The 19,028-nt window shown below is 53.2% G+C and overlaps 6 protein-coding genes across 6 annotated transcripts; 4 read left to right on the forward strand and 2 right to left on the reverse strand.

The window, feature by feature from the left end:
• Positions 1–3,574: 3,574 nt before the first annotated feature.
• On the forward strand, positions 3,575–5,316 carry veA (sexual development activator VeA; the record flags this gene model as incomplete). Its single annotated transcript, XM_025711068.1, has 2 exons — positions 3,575–3,722; positions 3,794–5,316. 2 exons carry the CDS (start codon positions 3,575–3,577, stop codon positions 5,314–5,316), a joined length of 1,671 nt encoding a protein of 556 aa, XP_025557405.1.
• A 707-nt stretch (positions 5,317–6,023) lies between these two features.
• BO88DRAFT_492014 (putative nuclear RNA binding protein) lies at positions 6,024–8,999 on the forward strand. Its single transcript, XM_025712894.1, has 2 exons — positions 6,024–6,338; positions 6,447–8,999. The coding sequence occupies exons 1-2, from the start codon at positions 6,312–6,314 to the stop codon at positions 8,610–8,612; spliced, it is 2,193 nt and encodes a 730-aa protein (XP_025557406.1). The 5' UTR covers positions 6,024–6,311; the 3' UTR covers positions 8,613–8,999.
• BO88DRAFT_375866 (uncharacterized protein) lies at positions 8,992–10,752 on the reverse strand. Its single transcript, XM_025704352.1, has 6 exons — positions 10,409–10,752; positions 10,266–10,348; positions 10,061–10,205; positions 9,943–9,978; positions 9,272–9,869; positions 8,992–9,188 (listed from the first exon to the last, which is right to left on the reverse strand). Exons 1-6 carry the CDS (start codon positions 10,544–10,546, stop codon positions 9,148–9,150), a joined length of 1,041 nt encoding a protein of 346 aa, XP_025557407.1. The 5' UTR covers positions 10,547–10,752; the 3' UTR covers positions 8,992–9,147.
• Positions 10,753–11,952: 1,200 nt separating this feature from the next.
• On the reverse strand, positions 11,953–14,081 carry BO88DRAFT_430269 (putative G2/M phase checkpoint control protein Sum2; the record flags this gene model as incomplete). Its single annotated transcript, XM_025709232.1, has 4 exons — positions 11,953–13,338; positions 13,607–13,850; positions 13,953–14,009; positions 14,059–14,081. 4 exons carry the CDS (start codon positions 14,079–14,081, stop codon positions 11,953–11,955), a joined length of 1,710 nt encoding a protein of 569 aa, XP_025557408.1.
• A 458-nt stretch (positions 14,082–14,539) lies between these two features.
• Positions 14,540–15,894, forward strand: BO88DRAFT_430270 (WD40 repeat domain-containing protein; the record flags this gene model as incomplete). Its single annotated transcript, XM_025709233.1, has 4 exons — positions 14,540–14,580; positions 14,654–14,819; positions 14,890–15,555; positions 15,640–15,894. 4 exons carry the CDS (start codon positions 14,540–14,542, stop codon positions 15,892–15,894), a joined length of 1,128 nt encoding a protein of 375 aa, XP_025557409.1.
• A 637-nt stretch (positions 15,895–16,531) lies between these two features.
• Positions 16,532–19,028, forward strand: BO88DRAFT_352815 (thioredoxin domain-containing protein; the record flags this gene model as incomplete). The annotated part of the gene is given in 4 exon segments (XM_025703610.1): positions 16,532–16,603; positions 16,656–16,773; positions 16,829–18,352; positions 18,364–19,028. The coding sequence occupies 4 exon segments, from the start codon at positions 16,532–16,534 to the stop codon at positions 19,026–19,028; spliced, it is 2,379 nt and encodes a 792-aa protein (XP_025557410.1).

Consider the following 19,028-nt stretch of genomic DNA (forward strand, 5'->3'; position numbering starts at 1 on the left):
GAGGGGGCTGCGACAGGATTTCACATCCCAGGCTCCTGTAGTTTTCAGTTAAGATCGTCAGTGCTTCGATCGGTGCCAGATTTGCTTTTCTCGGATTGTTGTTTGGTTCGCCTTCGGCCGGTACCGGAAATCACCATTGACGGACGGACGATTGTCATTCGCTCATCTGCCACCCAGCTGCTCCTCACGAATGACTGCCTGCTTACCTAGATGAGAGAAAAGAGAAAGAGAAATAAGAGCATGGAACCTGCATTGCTGCATCGTAGTTCGCATGTGGCCAGCCCTAATTAGGTACCAATGAGTAGGGTGCCGTATTGATACGATAACTAGTAGTAGTCATCTTTGGCGACCGTCTCACGCCTTGAATAGCAGGGGAAGATTCGAATATCTCCTATCTCGAGATTATTGGCTCCAGGCTCGGAGCACACAGCGTACTGAAGGACCTAGCCAAACTCAAAAAGCGTGCCATAATTATCCCAGGGCTACTCACCAACCAGTGGTCCAGTGACAGGCCGCTTTGGGGAAAGTGCCAAAGTAAGCAACTATGCCTACTATTAATGAATCCTGAGATCGCACAAGAGGACGGAGTAGCATAATTTCAAAACGTTCGATTCCGACTGACAAATGGGGCAAACCCTCCCCAGGATTGCCGACCCTCTCTTGAGACTGGCCCATCCCCAGTGCAGCAGATAGATAGCACGCAAACCTGCAGGATTGGCAAAAAGGCTAGCGATGATGGAAAGAAGACAAAGAGCGCATTGACCAACCCCGCTATCCTTCAAAGCTCCTCTTCCTTTCCCAGCTCCCAGGCATTTGGGATAAGCAACCGGCCCGCTGGACTGGGTAATTGCGAGCCCAATAATACAGCGTGTTATACGTGACTGACAGGGGGTCGAGTCGGGTAAGCACTTGTCTCATGTGAAGCGTTGTCGGAATCCAATGATCAGTCATGAGCCCATCCTGGATCGAAGTCCGGTGGGTTACCAACACTCTGGTTAATTACGCCGTGCCGTAAACTCACTCCTACTCCCAGCTGAAAGGTAAAAAGACAAAAGTCATCTTTGCCATACGACTAAGGTCAAGTCTTCTTCTGGATGGTCATCCACCCATTATTGTCCCCAGTCTGATGATTATTCGTATGAATTATTGATCCATCTCGAGGGAGTAAAGTCCGTGCTGCAGAACATTCCCAATTATAGAGAGCACCCGGATAAAGTAAGAGCTTTGTAAGTTAGGGAGGAAGGGGGGAAAAGCGGGCTTCTTCTCCAGTTTTTTCAGACGTGCCTCTCGGTCTCTTCTCCGTGCCGGGACTTTCCTAAGCTACAGATCTCAGGAAAAAACCCCCAATAGCATTAATGCCGACCGGGTGCCCCATAATGTCCATCGATTTGGAAGCGACGCGACCGCCAGAAAATCACCTTCCAGTTTGACGCGAGAGATCGCCCTTCCGGACAACCCCCTAGAGTCTAGTTTAGCCTGCCGGCCTAAGCTGAGCGCTTGCAACTGGCAGTTACGAGCATCTACCAAGTACTAGGATGCCGACAGGATCCCCTTTGCCCAGCTGCAATTTGAGAAGGTTCGCCTCGATTAAGTTTCGTCCATTCAAATTGCGTCGCTTATCAAGGATGGCAGTGCACTAAGCTGTTTATGTCGCTAGCTAGCACCTGGGTATTCCAAGAGGCAGGCTTACTTATTCATCCCAGTCGACCCTAACTACTACTTACTAGTAGTCGTTGTTAATTATTTCATGAAGAAGATCCGACCAGGGAGTTCAGACCTCGTAAATTGCAAGGCCTGTAAATATTTTGCCGGTTCCAAAAAGGGCACCTTCCTAGTATCAGATATCCGAACTAAGCCCCCTTCTCTTTTTCCTCCCAAATACGAAACAGACGTCGTTCCCCCCTCTTTTGTCTCTCTTGAGATTCACGGACCTTTGCCCTTCCCGCCCGGCCGGAAAAGCCCCCAGAGCCAGACCCACTGCCCTCAGCGACTACCGATAAGATTTGTAAAGTATTTTTTGTTTGCTCTTTTGGGAAATTAATCCCTGTATTTCATTTTGCCTTTCTTGGATTAGTTTTGCATTTTTTTTTCCCCCTTCTCAAATGATTTTTTCTCTGTCATTTTATTTTTTCTCCTATACAAAAAGGAAGAAGGCAAGCCAAGAGGGTCGCAGTTGCGATTGCAATGTCCCATTGAACCTAACCGCTGCCTTAGCACTTGGGCTAAAGCAGGAGCGTGGCCTCCCAGTGGATCGGCTGGGCTGCGTTTCCCCTCTTCTGGCTCCATCTCCTTTTCAGTCCGGCCCAGTACCCACCCCTCCGGCTCAGTAGCGCAGATTTAGTCTCCTTCATCCTTGGGGGGTGACCGGGTAATCTATGGGAAGTTAAGTACGTGAAAATAATAATGTGCCAGAGATGTATTAAAACCGAATACTACTTATGGTATGACGAATGACCACTTTAATTTGTAGTTAGTAGTCACGATGGTGGCGTGGAGAATTACAAAGTAAGTAAGTAGTCTGTGAGATCAATTTAAATAATCCCCCCTTCTCCAGGAGAATTTCATACCTTGAAGCCGGACTATTTTATAAGTAAGGTAAGTGGATGCTTCGTAAGTGAGTAGTAGAGAAGCTATTCATTGCCGTCGATAAATAGACTTGGGGTTTTTAGTGTGGGAGAAAGTCGTACCTTCAAAAAAGATTGTAAGAGCCAGACCCGGAAGTGGGCCGTCCGCCGAGCAGGGTAATTTTACCCAATTACACCCACACCCTCGGAGCCGGCTTACCCAGCCAGAAGGTCAAGTTGTGTGAGTCTCTCAGTCCCAGTTCCACCCGCCAAAGTGGGTGTGGTCCATGGTAGGTATAGTCGCTATAGCGCACCTCATCTGCCTTTTCGAACCATCTCGTTACGGCTGACTCTGCCACCCTCCTACTCTTCCTCTCTCTCTCTCTCTCTCTCTGTATCTCTTCTTCCCCCCCTCCCTCTTCACCCTCTTCTTGTCGGTCACGCTGCTTCTTCTTGGTGGTATCCATCCCTCCATCGACCCCATCCATCTCCAATCTCTCTCCCTTCCCGTCCGTCCTCTCCTCTCTCTCTCTTGCCTTTCCTTCTCCATAGCCCGCTGGGGTCAATTGCTAGGCTATCGGCCATCCTGTCGCTTATCCACCCACGACAGACCCAACTTCTTCCCATCCACTTGCTTCCTATTCTCAAGTTATAGTCGAACTTTTCATGTTGTCATTCGACCCGCTATAATTTGGAGCGACCGATATCAATCCCAACCTGACCACTCGCCAAGTCTTGTCTGTGTCTTCCAACCGCCGGATCGGTTACATAGAATTAACGCTCGGTCGCGCCTAGAGACTGGCAAAGGACGACAACGACGACAATCACCGTCAAATTAATCAGCAAAACTTTTCAATGCCTGCTTCGATATAGTTACTGTTCAATTTAGACCAAAGTAAGTACTGGGTGGTTGGAGCAGGTTGCCATCATATTACCTGCCGCGGCAAGCGCACCGGGCTAGGAATGGGAATGCTAATGTCACAGCAGATCAATCGAGCATTCTGTACATTATGGCCACTAGACCTCCCCTTTCGCCTCCGGTGAACGAGACGGAGCATTCCGTCAGCCGGATTACTCGTGAAGGCAAAAGAATCACATACAAGCTCAATGTTATGCAACAGCCCGAACGTGCAAGAGCATGCGGTGCCGGCGCCAAATGTACGCATCACTCCCTGCACGCAATGCGGACATTATTGGAGGCCAGGCTGACCATGTCTGACTGTATCTAGCATCTGCGGACCGTCGCCCTGTTGATCCCCCACCGGTCGTCGAGTTGCGTATATTCGAGTCCGATCCGAACGATGACGTGCACAAGACAGATATCACCTTCGCCTACAACGCCAATTTCTTCCTGTTTGCTACGCTAGAAACTGCCCGCCCTATGGCGCAAGGACGGCTTGCCCCAACCCCGACGTTTCCCGTTCTCACAGGTGTCCCGGTGGCGGGAGTGGCATACTTGGATCGCCCGTCTCAGGCTGGATACTTCATCTTTCCCGACCTTTCCGTCCGTCATGAGGGTGTTTATCGGTTAAGCTTCCATTTGTACGAGGAGACCAAGGACAGCAAGGATGCGGATGAAAGTGCACCAATTCGGTCACCGATGATGAAGGGCAAGCCATCAATTCCTAAATCATTCCTAAACTTCCGTCTCGAAGTCGTCTCGGTCCCGTTCACGGTTTTCAGTGCCAAGAAGTTCCCCGGTCTGACCACCAGCACTTCCTTGAGCCGCATCATCGCAGAGCAAGGCTGCCGGGTCCGTATCAGGCGCGACGTCCGTATGAGACGACGTGGCGACAAGCGATCTGACGACTACGACTTCGACGAGGAACGATCCCACCGCGGCCGTATTCCGGATCGGTATTCAACCCCTGACGCCTACGCAAATCCTGTTGAGCGTCCACGATCAACCAGCATTGGGTCCGTGGACCCAGCTTTCTCCTATGGGCCTGAGGCTCCTCGTCGGCCTTCTGCTACGGAGTACGGCTTCCCGAATCCTCAAGCATATCCACGAGCGATTCCGCCGGCGCCTGCTCCCGCACCACCGGCCTCTTCTACACCCACTCCAGTTGCTCCCATCGCGCCTTCGTCCCGCAGTTCCTCTTACACTTCTCATCTTTCTTTTGGCGCGACGCGGACTCAGTATCCTGCCCCACAACTACCTGGAACTCCTCAGTCCGCAACCACGCCAACTCAGGTTTATTCTCCTCATCCGACTTATACTCACACAAGGAACCCGTCAACAAGCACCGAATACGAGCCCATGCCCTCTGGCTATCCCCCCTCTCGATTGGCGGCGGAGCGCTCTACCTACTCGAAGCCCTTGCCGCCTATCCGCGTATTGCATCCTTCAGATCCTACTGCATATCGAGCCATGGCCAATCCTGTGCCACCTCGCGCTCCAACTCCCTCCAATGCCGCTCCTTCACTTCCACCCATCGCATCCATCTCCGCCGAATACTCGAATAATCTGCCGCAGCCACCGAGCAATCTGGCGCCTAGCCCGAACCGGGAACCCAGGGGATTCTTGTGGGATACCCGCACGGCAGCGTCTTCGAAGCGACCTCATGAGGATGCATTTGGTCATAGCGAGCGCCCACTTTACAATGGCATGCGGCCCGACAGCGACAGCTACCCCAGCGCGGACCGCAGGCCATCCGAAGTTCACCGGGCGGCGCTCCTCAGCGACCGGGACGAAATGGCATACAAGCGGGCTAACGGGCGGATGGCCACCAAAATCTCTCCAGCCATTTAATGAACTCGACAGAAGGGAATCATGCATACATACAGCACTGTTTTTACAAGGGAGGAATCTCGGCGTCCGGTCGTGCAATTGAATATGTAATTTGGGTTGGGGGATTGGTAGGGGATTTGGGGGAGCTCTGGCCTGGGTACACGGTCCCAGGGGGGTTCCGATTTCTTTACGACACCAGTCTTGACGTTTATACCACATTGTCCTTGGCATCCTGGATATTTTTTTGTAAATGATTGTGATACCTGCTTTTTTGTTCATACATATTCCCCACATTGTTTTGTCGGTCCTTCTTTTGTCATCCTGGGTGGGGACTTGGGATCATTCGGGACATGAAACCAAGCGCAGACGGTAAATGCCAATAGTCCCATCAAGTTGAAACCTGCCCGGGCCAATTTCAGTTTCTTTCCTTGTGTTGTGACCGTTTAAGCTCGGCGACTCTGCAGCCCATATTTAGAGCGGTGCTTCGTACTCCCAGCGCATTGCATTCTTCATCCATTCATTTCATTTGTCATTAATTCTTCTTTGGATAAAAAAGCGCTATTGTGCACATGCCTTTCTTCAGGCCATAGCATTGTTTGCCCGTCGCTCTGGTATGTGATTAGCCCTGACTTTGGCGCCAAAACGGCCTGGTGCGGCTTGGCGGCTGGTCCAGGAACTCGGGCGGGGAAAGTAAACAAATCAACAATCAACAGTCAACAACAAATCACCATCCCAATCCCTCGGGTCCATCAGTTCTTCTCGCTATCTGTCTCTCACCGCTAGACAGATCTTACGAGTCTATCCCAGACTTGTTGCCGACCACCCGGGCCACATCTACCAGCTGAACGACCCATTATTGCCATCTTCCCCACTCCGGCTTCCCCGTCTGTTCGCTTCCCTGTTGCTGTCTCCATCGCTCGGTCTCTTTATTTATCTATTGTCTCGCGCTTTCTCTGGTGTCCAATGACCTATTTCTCTATACTTACCCGTCGAAGTGGAACGTTGTGACTGACGGGATGACGGATTGTGAGGCTGCGACCGAGGTAAGTCAGACCCTCTTTTTTACTTCATCGCATCCACTCTTTCCTCCCTTGCGCGGGCGGATACTGTGTGAACCAAAAGATCTGACCCATCATTTTCCCCGACAACAGTTGGCCTCGGATCCCGGATGCACCAGCACAACCATGGACCTCGACCCTCTAGACACCGACCGTCAGCTCGAACAGACCCTGCAGTCCACTTGCGCTGACCATGCGGCCCGCGAATCCCGGACTCGCAAGCACGCGCGCAATGTCAGCGAATCCAGCCTCGAGTCCGGCTACAGCACCGATGAGTCGGGTCGTTTCGATGATGCAGAAGAGCTGGACCAGCCTCCTGCCCGGAGCAGATCGCCATCCGCTCACTCGGCCAAACGACGGCGCTCAAACGATTGGCCGCTGCAGCAGCGAGATGATGCTCAGGCCACCGATAGTGAAGCCCCAGCGCCGAAGGAGAATCCAAGCGGCGGCAATACGACTGCGACTACTACGACTACCACCACCACTACGGGATATCGCAAACCATTTCACTCTGCGAACAGCAGGAGCAGTGGCTCCCCACGGACATCGAGGCATATGCGCCAGGCTGGTCCGTCCGCTCGTGGGCGACGTTCACGGTTCGTTGAGGGAAGCATGAACGACAGCGTGAGCGAGAAACCGCCGAGCATCTTCATGCGCGATGATGTACGCCACAACAGCAATGGCCAGCGGCCCTCGGGAATCTTCCGCTTTGGAAAGGCAATTGCATCAGCGTTCAACCCATTCGGCGCCTGGGGATCAAAGGCCGGACCGGCAGACGGAGGTGCCAAACAGCCGGGTGACCCTTTGAGTCAGGCGGAGAGGGCATATGCGGAGCTGAAGAAGTCCGGCTACAAGGGAACCGTCAAGGGAAGCTACTTACAAAATCTGAATGCACAGTCTAACACGCCCCAGCGGTCGTGGAACCCGATTCCCGAGCAGATGGAATATAGGCCCGTTGGAACTCACTCGCGTCAGAATTCGGGCGAGCTTACGGAATCAGGCAACTCCCTTCGGTCGTCGATCCAAGAATTGCGAAAAGCTAAATCGTCTTTGGGCATACCCCTGGTGAGACGACAAGATTCGAATAAATTCCCGGAAGAGCTGGAGGGATCCGCAGTGCGACGGCAAAAGTCACGCAAGGAGCTTCAACGGCAAGCCAAGTTGATGAAGCGAGTCAGTGATCTTGAGATCAAGCTGGAACGGGCCCGACGAGAACTGCGCGAACTGGTGGGTGAGGAGCAGGAGGTGCTGGCACCAATGCCCTTACCAGAGATTCCCTACCCTCGAAAGTTCGTCCCCGGGGCGCTCCCCTCGCTTCCTTCAGAGCGGCTGCTGTATCAAGCCGCAGCAACAGTTTCGCCTACGTCCCTAAGGAATGCGTCAGCCCCCGTGTCATCCTTGACAAACCCGCCCAGCAGCGGTCCTCACGAACTCGCCGGGACACCACATCTCACCCCAAAGACCCCTAAGGAACGCCAAGGACGAAGCTCCCTAAGCGCAGACAGCCCGTCCCTGAAGCGGAAATCCCCAGACCCAGAGTCTCTAAAGACATCTCAACAGAAAGACCCAAAGCACTCCACAACACCAGGCACCGATAAGCCCTCGGAATCCGAGGAAGCCACAACCCCTCGCCGCACCAAGCTCCCTAAAATGCTCACCAGCGACAGCCCCGGTTCCGTCGAGCGCAAGCAATCCAAAGACATATCGACCACCGTCTACTCCTCCGGCGAAGAGCGCGGTCGACGTCGTTCCCAGCCCCTCCGATCCGCAAGCACCCGCTCGCCCTCGGCGCGCCGACGAGCCTCCAACTCGCGCAACCGGGTCCAGCCCAGCCTCCGCATGAAAAAGGCCCGCTCTGACCTCCGTTCCGCAAGTGCCAGCGAACCACCCCAAGACGACAAAGAGAACCATGACTACCACCATCAGAGCGACTCGATCCCTACCCCCCAAGACGATACCTCCCAAGGAATGATCGAACCAGAAACGAAGAACGAGATAGTCGAGAGCTGCCCGCACTCTTCGTCTTCCTCACCCTCTGCATCCCCGAGTAAAAAGAAGCAAGCCCGCTATGAATATATCCCTCCTGTGCCGCCCCTCCCGAAAGATCTCTCTGCTACGGCCGCTAAGGTCGATAGACGCATCGCTAAGGAGATGGGGAAGAAGCGCGAGGCGCGGGATAAGGCGAGGGCGTTGGCCGGTGGGATGACGGAGGAGGGAGAGAATAGGGGGAGTTTTCAGTGGCCGGAGGATTTCTTCTGAAGAAGGGGGGTCACTGAATAATGCGTGGTAGTTGGACTGATTGCGTTTGGTGTGGTGGTGTGGTGATATGAGTATCTCTCACTTTGGGTAGTGGGTGTTGATTGGTATCTGTGGAAGGTTACAGATGAAAACATGAAATATGAGACATGAACAGATGTTTGAAGAAGGATGATGACTGATCAATGAGCGCAAACAGGGATTGAATTGGGTATATGCAAATGCATTGCATTTCATCCTACACTCATATGTTTGCAGCTTGCTTGGATAGCATCAGTGGAGGGAAGAAGTTGGTATGATAGTGAGAGGGGGGTATTTCCTATGTCTATTTCCTATTGTTCCTTGACGAGTGTAACGACGTGATGACCCATAATGAATTGAACATTGATGATACATTCCCTAATGCTGTTGCTTTCTGAGTAGTAAATTATGCTGTAGTTGTATACCCAACTTACCACCAATACACCACTAATATCAACATGCATAATGTCTCAAAGACACATAGCTTACCTCAAATACTACGTAGTACTACCCACACCTACAAAATAGCCATCGCATTCGCATGCGATCCCACTCCACCTACATCCACATGAATCAGCATCCCATACTATCCAAACAAGAAAAAAAGAGACAGGGAGAGAGAGAGGGAGAGAGTAACATACCAACAACATTGGCCGGCGCACTCGTCACAAAAACCACCCACCTACCAATCTCCCTACACCTCCTCGCGAGCTTCTCCAAATCCCACATTTCGCCCAACGGCATCCCCCACAGCGCCAGAATCTGCTGGTGAATGAACCCGAATTCCTTCTCCGGCGGCCACGCCTCAAACGTGGGCGAATCGCCCGCCACAGCAGCAAAGTAACAATCATGCAGCCAATCGAGGATAGGTTCTTCCTGGCTCACACCGGCGAACTGGAGTTCGGAGTGAGCACGGTTGAGGACATATTGGGCGCGTTGTTCGGGGGTAAGGGCGTTGTAGCGCTCGATGAAGCCCGAGCGGATGAGGAGGATGTCACCGGGTTGAATGTCTCCGCCTTGGGAGGCGGGACGGATGTCGAGGCCTTGGGATTGTGCGCAGGCTTGTAGAGAGGCGTAGGTGATGCGGTGGGTCGTGTAGGGGTCGAGGGGGATGGAGTGGGTGTCGGCGTAGTGTTTGTAGTCGAGGAGGATGGCGCGGCCGGCTATTCCGTGCGTGGCCCAGTGGTGGATGCTGCAGCGGTCTGTGGGGGTGGGGCCGATGATGTCGGTGGATTTGGTCTGGTTGGGTTGAACCTGGGTTAGTTCGGGGTTTTGGTGGGTTGGGTTGGATTGGGATGGGGGGTGTGCGTACGTTGTTGTAGAAGGTTTTGGATTCACCGTGGGCGAACTATGTCGATTCGGGGATTAGTATAGATAGCTAGGTAGGTATACTAGGAGTTGGGAAGGACTTCAGGTGGGAAGTATCGTACGTGACGGAATCCATCCCATTGAGTGCCGCTTTGCGTGTTCAGAGAGTATGTGTCGTCGAAGACGACGTCTTTGGCCACTTCTTTGATGTTGTGCTCGAAGCATTGACGATGGAATGCTGGTGGGTTCGGAACGTTCAACGGAAGACTGGGTGGAACTGTTGGCCATCACCGATGCTTGCATGACATGAGTAGTGAGGGTACTCACTCGAGACGGATCATCTCGCCAGTCTGGATCTCTGCGGCGGCTGCTTTGACTCTTGCTGGTGTGAGCAAGTTCAGTCGTCCCAACTGATTTGCTAATGCGTTAACATATAGTTCGGGGCAGAGCAGTAACAACTAGTCACATACTGAATCATCCTTGCCCCAAACCCAGGCAGCTTCATCCGGAGCACCTGGAATCTTGGGAAGCTCCTTACGAGAGGGGAACTGGGTACAGTTTGGGTCCCAAGGGAGCTGGTCAGGGACCTGTGCTTTGGTTGCGGACATGGCAGGTAGTATAACCAGTGGACAATAGGTAGGATTTGAGGTGACAACTCAGATCTATAAGATAGGGATGACTTCGCTCACAGCGTCTGAAATGCCAGAAAGAAAGAATCAAAAAGAAACTAGCTGTGACTGGCTATATAGTACAGCGCTGACTAGATGTCATGCTGCCTTTTCTCCTTCAGGGAAGAGGGCGATGTCTGTCGCAGTGAGGGGAGGGGGGACACCGGATGAGCATCCTGATTCTCCGCGGTCCAATCTGAATCTGCGTCATATCAGAACTCTCTGATGCCATTTCACTGGCCAGTGCCATTTGGTGCAAGCCAGAAATTGGGCCTGTCTTTCCCCACAAGTGTCACATAATCGGTCGGGGAAGCCCAGTTGCAGTTTGACCGAGGTAAGGAGCACGTTTTGGAGGCGAGTTTGCCGACGATGGGGCAGGATGGGCATGTCAAATCAATACGCACGAATCAGAGAGGGATGAGTGATGTAGTGATTGAGAGTGGAGAGACTCCGACGCGAGCAAAGTGATTGTCCTGGTGGCCTTGGTTGGACCCTGGCCAGTTGGGCTCCGGCGGTTCCACGGAACTCGGGGTAAAGCAAGCTCTCCCCGCATGATGAAGGGCGGGTTAAGCCTTTACAAAGGATTGGATTGATTTTTGAGAGCAACAAAGTCAATCCAAGATATTGTTAGACTGAAACGCTGGAATACAAATGCTCAACAGGTTGTGGCAGAGGGGAGAAGGCACGCTTCCCCGTCCAGACTCGCCCCACTGCATGTTAATCTTTATAATCTCTACACTAGACGCGGTCGAGATAGACAGCTTTGAAGAACCACCCTACGGTAGACTAATAAACTACGGGAAGACACCTGATGGCAGACCAATTGGCCTCCTTTTTTTCTGGGGGGTTTTGCATGCGAAGGGGAATCATCTTGTAGTATGATACACAGACTCGAGTCCACCAGAGCAGCTTCTGGGAGTGTCAGACTCAGGCAAAAGCCTCGCCCCTTTCCGCGGGCGGGCATCATCAAGAAAGAAGACATGATCATCGTCCAGACAAGCAAGGCAAAGGAGGCTCACGACCAACCCATGCGACTATTTAACGCCAAATTTGACACCAGATGCAACCGTAGCCGTTCAGGCACGAAGCTCCCCAATCCCACCGTAACCCATAGTGATCCCAATCACAATCCGAAATGTCCCGACATGTACAATGCCAAGCTCAAGTACTCGTAGGATGCTCCATCAGACGCCAGGGATATCAGAAGCAGAAAGTTGTGGAAGGATTTCAATACTCCCCAAAGCGCATAAAGAAAAACAGATCAAAAGACAAAGCCACTCAAAACGCTAAACGCATGGCGATAAGTTTCAACATGAAATAATAACAATAGGCCGACAATGGATCGCCTATGTCTGGGTAGGCACACCGGTGGCTTGCGAAGTGTTGCGACCTCCGCGAAGGCCTCCACGACCCCGAGAGTATCCACGTCCGTAGCCACCGCGGCCACGGCCATAGCCCCTTCCTCTGCCACGACCACGGTAGCTTCCCCGGTAGCCGTCAACGCTACCCTGGCCAAAGGTCTCGATGTTGCGCTTCTCCTCCTCGCCGCGCCACTCACGACCGCCCACGCGGCCTCCTGTTCCTTCTTCGCGATCACGAGCCTCGCTCGAAATGTTATCGAAGAAAGAAGTTGACTTGTTGTAGGTAGCCACAGAGGATGCATCAGCACTGGTATCAGGCGCTTCAATGTCCCCGTTAGTGATGGAAGCAGTCTCAGCCTCGTGGGCAGGCGATCCAGTGGCAATAGCCTCCTTAACCAGATCTTGCTTGTTGAATTTGGCGTTGGCAGTCTCGAAGTCGTAGTCCGTATCAGGAACCTCGACCTTCTTCGACTGTCCCTGGTAGGGAGCGCGGTGGCCGCCACGTCCACGGGGATGCTGATGATGACCACGGGGAGCGCGGTTGCCCTCATACGGCTTCATTTCCGCCATCTGTCTCGTTACTCCTTCAACGGACACTTCGCCATGCGCAGGCTTCTTGGGCGCGTTAGGCTGGGGCAGCTTGGCCATAGCCGCCGCAACAGCCGCCGTGGCAGCGCGCGTGGCCTCGGTAATGGCCGCCTGAGCGGTACCTTGCGGCACACTGCTTCCAGCGCCAGCGACAGGAGGATTGCCTACAGCAGGAACAGGTGGCTTGGAGGGAGCATTGATCGGAATCGCCGGCTGCACACGTCCGCTCCGGGGTCCAGTAGGTGGCATCTTGGCCGGAGTCGGAGCCGCGGCAGCAGCAGGAATACTGGAGGCTTGTACGGCCTCCGTTACAGATGGTTTCGATTCAACAGGGGGCGGAGGAGCATTCTGAGCAGAGACGCCAGGTGCGGGTGTAGCATTCCGGCTGGCTGGCTTACTGGACGGCCGGTCACCAACGGGAAGCTCAGAGGTGGGTTTAGGGACATTTACGGGGCCTGCGCCAGGTACCCCCTGTCGCTGCGGAGGAGGGGTCTGGTGTTGGCCAGGGGGTCCAATAGGCATCTGAGGTGGGGGGAACTGGCCTGGTCCTTGGGGGAATCCTTGACCCGGGGGAGGAAACCATCCTGGTGGCGGGGCTCCATACGGCATATTAGGAAAACCAGGTCCAGGAGGGAAACCGGGGGCTCCAAAGCGTTGTCCATAAGGAGGATAGAAGCCTTGGAATGGCGGTTGTTGAGGGTAGCCAGGAGGCGCCGGACGAGGCACCTGAGGCTGTTGTGACGGAGGCAAGCCCTGGGAAGTAGGTCCCGGACGAGACATACTCTGTTTCATGAAACTCAATTAGCATCATGACTTGAAAAAGAGATGTGTGACAAGGCAGAGTTAAAAGTGCTTTGCTTCTCGATCATTCAGAAGGAAGGCAACGGAAAATATCCACATGAATTGTTTGCGCAATTCGGAACAGGTCTGTGAGTTTACATCCGAAATATTTCATCATTTGATCGAGTGTCCGTACGGAACTAGTCCGTGGACGCAAAGCACCCAAAGGGCAGGCAAGGTTTGGAATGAAGTGAAGAATTGGTGAACTTACCCCTAAGATGGCGGGATCGTCTGGCACCTGAGGAGGTTCAGGTTGACTGTTCTCCTTCGTGTCCTCTGCTACGCTAATGTCTTTTACGTCACTGCCTCGGAAGACAATGTATTCGTAGACGCTGGCCGACGGGGCAATCTCCTCAGCGGGATTGCCACGACGACCCTCGGTCCCGAAAGAGACAACATTCTCCAGAGCTATGGTGGATGCTTCAGGATTGATCTCATGCAACGTTCCAACATAACTGACAAGGTCAAGTCAGTATTGATCCTGGGGTGCAGCTAGGTGCGAGGACGAAGCAGCTGTAGGAAGGCCAGAAGCCGAGGAGAGGAAGGATCGAACATACCGAATGTCACTCTTGGAGATCAGGTTGAAACGCTGACTGCCAGGTGTTAACTCCCGCCTAGCCGCACAAACCCTGGTTCAGACCAGTAGTGGCATAGAACACTGACCCTATTAAATGGTTCATATCCATGCTGACAGGGGAGTGTGCGCGATTGACGCGCAAGATAGAAAAGAAAGGTACAGGGGGAGAGAGGGAAGGAGGAGGGAAAAATCTGCTCAATGGGTAGGGAGGTGGGAGGGGGGGAAGGGCAAGGAAGTGGGAGGAAGAGAGAAGAAGGGAAGATGAGGGAGAGAAAAGGTTTAAAAACGAACGACGGAGGTTTTGTGGTGGGAAAGGCTGGGGCTCCGGTGGACGGGAGAAGCTCAACATGCAGTTCCTTCGTTAGTTTTGCCGGAACGGACCACGTGAGCTCCGTCAGCGGGGAATGCTAGTAGTATTCATTATTCACCAAAAGCTGGTTTTGTGGATAGCATCCCAGTCACTGTCTTGGTCTAATCTGGCTATTACATTGCCCCATTTTCTGGTTACTGCTCCTTATTCTTGTTCATAATAATAGACTCATCATCTGAAGACCCCCTTCTACCACTATGGCCCAATCCTCCCACCGGGATGATTTCTTCCAAACCACGTTCGTCACTCCATTACCTACCGCCCAGCTCCTCCTATCCGCAAGCTAGTCGCTGATGCCCCACGCCTCCCAGAGCCGCCCTTGATGAGCAGAAGCGAAAGGATGTGAAGTCCCAAAACACCAATGGCAATCCCATCCGTCTTCAGAGTAAAATCCTCGCAGTCGCAGCCGATCCTCTGAGTACTGGGTCCGTCTATGTAGCTCAAAGTGGTGGTACGGTTAGGAAGGTCATACTCGAAGTAGGTGCATGGTATTCTTGGTGCTGCGTGTCTTACGAATACCCGGGCTAAGCCGTTTCTTTCCCTATAGACCGGCGAAACTGCAGCTCTCTTCAAAGGCCCGACTGCCCCCGTCACGAGTATTTGCTTCAGCCCCAATGGCCGGTTGCTGTTCGCGGGGTGTTGGGACAAGACGGTCTGGAGTTGGGATGTGGAATCCAAGGAGCCGAAGTTGCGCTACGAGGGTCATACCGACTTCGTAAGGTCTGTTATCAGCACAAGACTGCAAGGTCAGGATGTTCTTGTTTCAGGAGGCGCCGATGCACAAATCATTGTCTTCGACATTGCTACCGGCCAGCGACTCGCGGTGATGAAAGGTCATGCAAAGGGGATCCAAGATCTTGCTCTCGATCCCGTTTCCCTCGACTCAGACAGCTCCGAGTTGATCGTATTCAGTGCGGGTAGTGACCGACAGATCCGTCAATTCGACCTTTCTACTGGCAGTAAGGACCTTACTGGCACAGAGGCTCTTCTCGCCCACGATACCAACGTGCACAAGCTTTTCTTTGACCGTGACGCTGATCTCTGGACTGCTTCGGCGGACAAGACATCCAAGTGCCTTGTGAGAGAGGATGGCTGGAAGCCCAACTTGACGCTGACTCACCCGGATTATGTGCGAGATGTCGTGGTCTACGAACAAGGAGGCTGGGTGGTCACTGCTTGCCGAGATGAGGAGGTTCGCGTGTGGAATCGATCGGTACGTACATATCCACCAGTACCATACCACTCTATTTTCTATGGGATGGGGATTTGACTAACATATATACTCTCTACTGGACAGACCGGACAGCTTTACCATACCTTCTCCGGCCACTTCGAAGAGGTTACGGGGCTCGTGCTTCTCGGATCGACTGTCGTCAGCGTCAGTATAGATGCCACTATCCGCCAGTGGTCCTTGAAACCCGATGAACTTGAAATTGCAGTAGCGAAGGCGAAGAAAAACAAGGAGGAGGACGAGGAAGAGCAACAAGATCCGGGGACGATGCTGACGGAAGAAGAGGAGCGGGAACTGGCGGAACTAATGGCCGAAGACTGAGTGCAGTTGCGTTGCTTGCCCTGGCTAATTGTTGGTGGGGCGAATCGAGCAACAGGGATGTTACCACGCCGTGCGGAGTATTAGGGCCTAGGCAAATCGTAGATCTGTAGAATATCTCTGTAAGTGTAAGCACACTCGCGCTTGGGGACATGTACCGAGTAAGGAGGCAAAAGCACACGTGACCCAGTTGATGCACCCATGACGCACGACGGCCGACGATCTCCCGGATGCGGGCCAGTCTAACGCGGGCACATGCTGCTTCCTCGCTCCTTCTCCATCCTCCCCCTCATCCCACTAGCTCGCTCTTCCTGCTGCCCTTCTGCCTTATACCTCTATCTAGTTGGCTCTTCCTTGCCACCACTACTCGTGGCCTGTCATTCCTGCCCCATCTTGATTCCTCTTTCCTTTCTGGTCATTCTTTCCATCTCCTAACCCCCCTCTCCCCCTCCCCTGTCTAGCTTGGTAGCCGGGGTCCAACCGCGGAGGTGGTATCTTATCAACTATTTTTCCCTCTCTCACAACGTGCCTTTCCGAGGCTGTGTACCCTTCTGGGCTGGCTAGACGAATCATCTATCAACCTAAGTGGATCACTGCGTGAATGTCTCACGGCCTCAACAGGATGGCTGCTCCATTAGCCATGCACCACGATGGCGCGACCGACGCCGGTCCGAAACTCGTCAACCGACTGCACGAGAGCCGATCGCCTTACGTGAGTTCGGACATACCCCCTGCCCTCGCGTCAAAAACTGACTCGTGAATAGGTTAGGGCGCATATGAACAACCCGGTGGGTTGGCAGCTATGGGATGCCGAAGCGATCGATTTGGCCAAACGCCATAACCGGCTGATCTTCCTCAGTATCGGCTATTCGGCTTGTCACTGTAAGTTCTCCATTCGCGACGCGTTGTGTGGCACAATGTTCTAACGTCAACTCAGGGTGTCACGTAATGGAGAAGGAATCATTCATGTCACAGGAGGTAGCTTCCATTCTTAATCAGTCTTTCATTCCAATCAAAGTCGATCGCGAAGAGAGACCCGACATCGACGATGTTTATATGAACTACGTGCAGGCGACCACTGGTTCTGGAGGCTGGCCTCTGAATGTTTTCTTGACCCCTGATCTGGAGCCAGTCTTCGGTGGTACCTATTGGCCGGGCCCCAACTCCTCCACGTTGACAGGAAATGAGACGATTGGCTTCGTCGAGATCCTCGAGAAACTAAGCGATGTTTGGCAAACACAACAACTGCGATGCCGTGAGAGTGCGAAGGAAATTACGAAACAACTTCGCGAGTTTGCTGAAGAAGGGACACATTCCTACCAAGGTGACCGGCAAGCCGACGAGGACTTGGACCTCGAGCTTCTGGAGGAAGCCTACCAGCACTTTGTTTCTCGATATGACCCTCTCCACGGTGGCTTTTCCACTGCGCCGAAATTCCCCACTCCATCTAACCTGAGTTTCCTATTACGTTTGGGTATCTATCCGACGGCGGTTGCAGACATTGTTGGACGTGATGAATGCGCCAAAGCAACTGCCATGGCTGTTGACACGCTTATCAGTATGGCGCGCGGGGGTATCCGGGATCATATCGGCCACGGTTTCGCACGATACAGTGTCACTGGCGACTGGGGCCTGCCACATTTTGAAAAGATGCTGTACGATCAAGCACAGCTCTTGGATGTCTATGTGGATGCATTCAAGATTACCCACAACCCCGAGCTGCTGGGTGCGGTTTACGACTTGGCTACCTACTTGACTACTGCACCCATCCAGTCGCCAACGGGCGCGTTCCACTCGTCCGAGGACGCAGATAGTCTGCCCACGCCCAATGATACCGAGAAGCGAGAAGGTGCTTTCTACGTCTGGACGCTGAAGGAGCTGACGCAGGTGCTGGGCCAACGAGATGCTGGAGTCTGCGCCCGTCATTGGGGTGTCCTGCCTGACGGAAACATTGCGCCTGAGAACGACCCACATGATGAATTCATGAACCAAAATGTCCTATCGGTCAAGGTAACGCCAAGCAGGCTTGCAAAGGACTTTGGATTAGGGGAAGAGGAGGTGGTGAGGATCATTAGAACAGCGAAGCAGAAACTCCGGGATTACCGCGAAAGAACGCGCGTGCGCCCCGATTTGGATGATAAGATCATTGTTGCCTGGAATGGACTGGCCATTGGTGCTCTGGCTAAGTGCAGTGCGCTATTCGAGGAGATTGAGAGCTCAAAAGCAGTACAATGCCGAGAGGCAGCGGCTAAGGCGATCAGCTTTATCAAGGAGAATCTATTCGAGAAGTCTACTGGACAGCTCTGGCGCATTTATCGGGATGGCGGCAGAGGCAATACCCCAGGTTTTGCTGATGACTACGCATACTTGATCGGCGGGCTGCTGGACATGTACGAAGCTACATTTGATGACAGCTACCTGCAATTCGCCGAGCAACTGCAGAGTACGTATTCTCAACTGCGTCGGTGGAAGTTGTGGTGCTAACGCTCTTACTAGAATATCTGAACGATAACTTCCTTGCCTATGTGGGGACCACACCAGCAGGATATTATAGCACACCTTCCACAATGACATCCGGGGCTCCGGGTCCGCTCCTTCGCCTGAAGACCGGCACGGAGTCGGCCACGCCAGCTGTCAATGGGGTTATTGCCCGCAATCTGTTGCGCCTCGGAAGCCTGTTGGAGGACGAGGAATACAGGACGCTTGCCCGGCAAACATGCCGCTCATTTTCCGTGGAGATACTTCAACACCCCTTCCTCTTTGTTGGGCTTTTGGACGCTATTGTTGGATTGGAAACGGGGACACGGAATGTCACAGGCGTATTCGCTACCTCTGTAACCGAGGGCAGTGTCCAAGCTTCTGAGGGCGTGATCAGAAAGACAGATGAGCCAGTCTGTGTGCGGGACATGATTGTACAGAAGATACGGGCGGAAGCCGGGTTGGCGATATCGACGGCGACCACGACCGCATCTCTTGTGGATATCCGAGCGTCTCATGTGGGAGACTTTGTAGGGAATCAATCTTTCTGGTTGCGGACGCGAAATCCACTGTATAGGGAACTGAAAGCTTCTGAGACAGCGAAGAACCATCTTATGGTTTGTGAAAGTGGGCGATGCCGGATTGTGAATATAGTATGA

The sequence above is a fragment of the Aspergillus vadensis genome (genome assembly GCF_003184925.1).
Source record: "Aspergillus vadensis CBS 113365 unplaced genomic scaffold BO88scaffold_38, whole genome shotgun sequence".
Classification (NCBI taxonomy): domain Eukaryota; kingdom Fungi; phylum Ascomycota; class Eurotiomycetes; order Eurotiales; family Aspergillaceae; genus Aspergillus; species Aspergillus vadensis.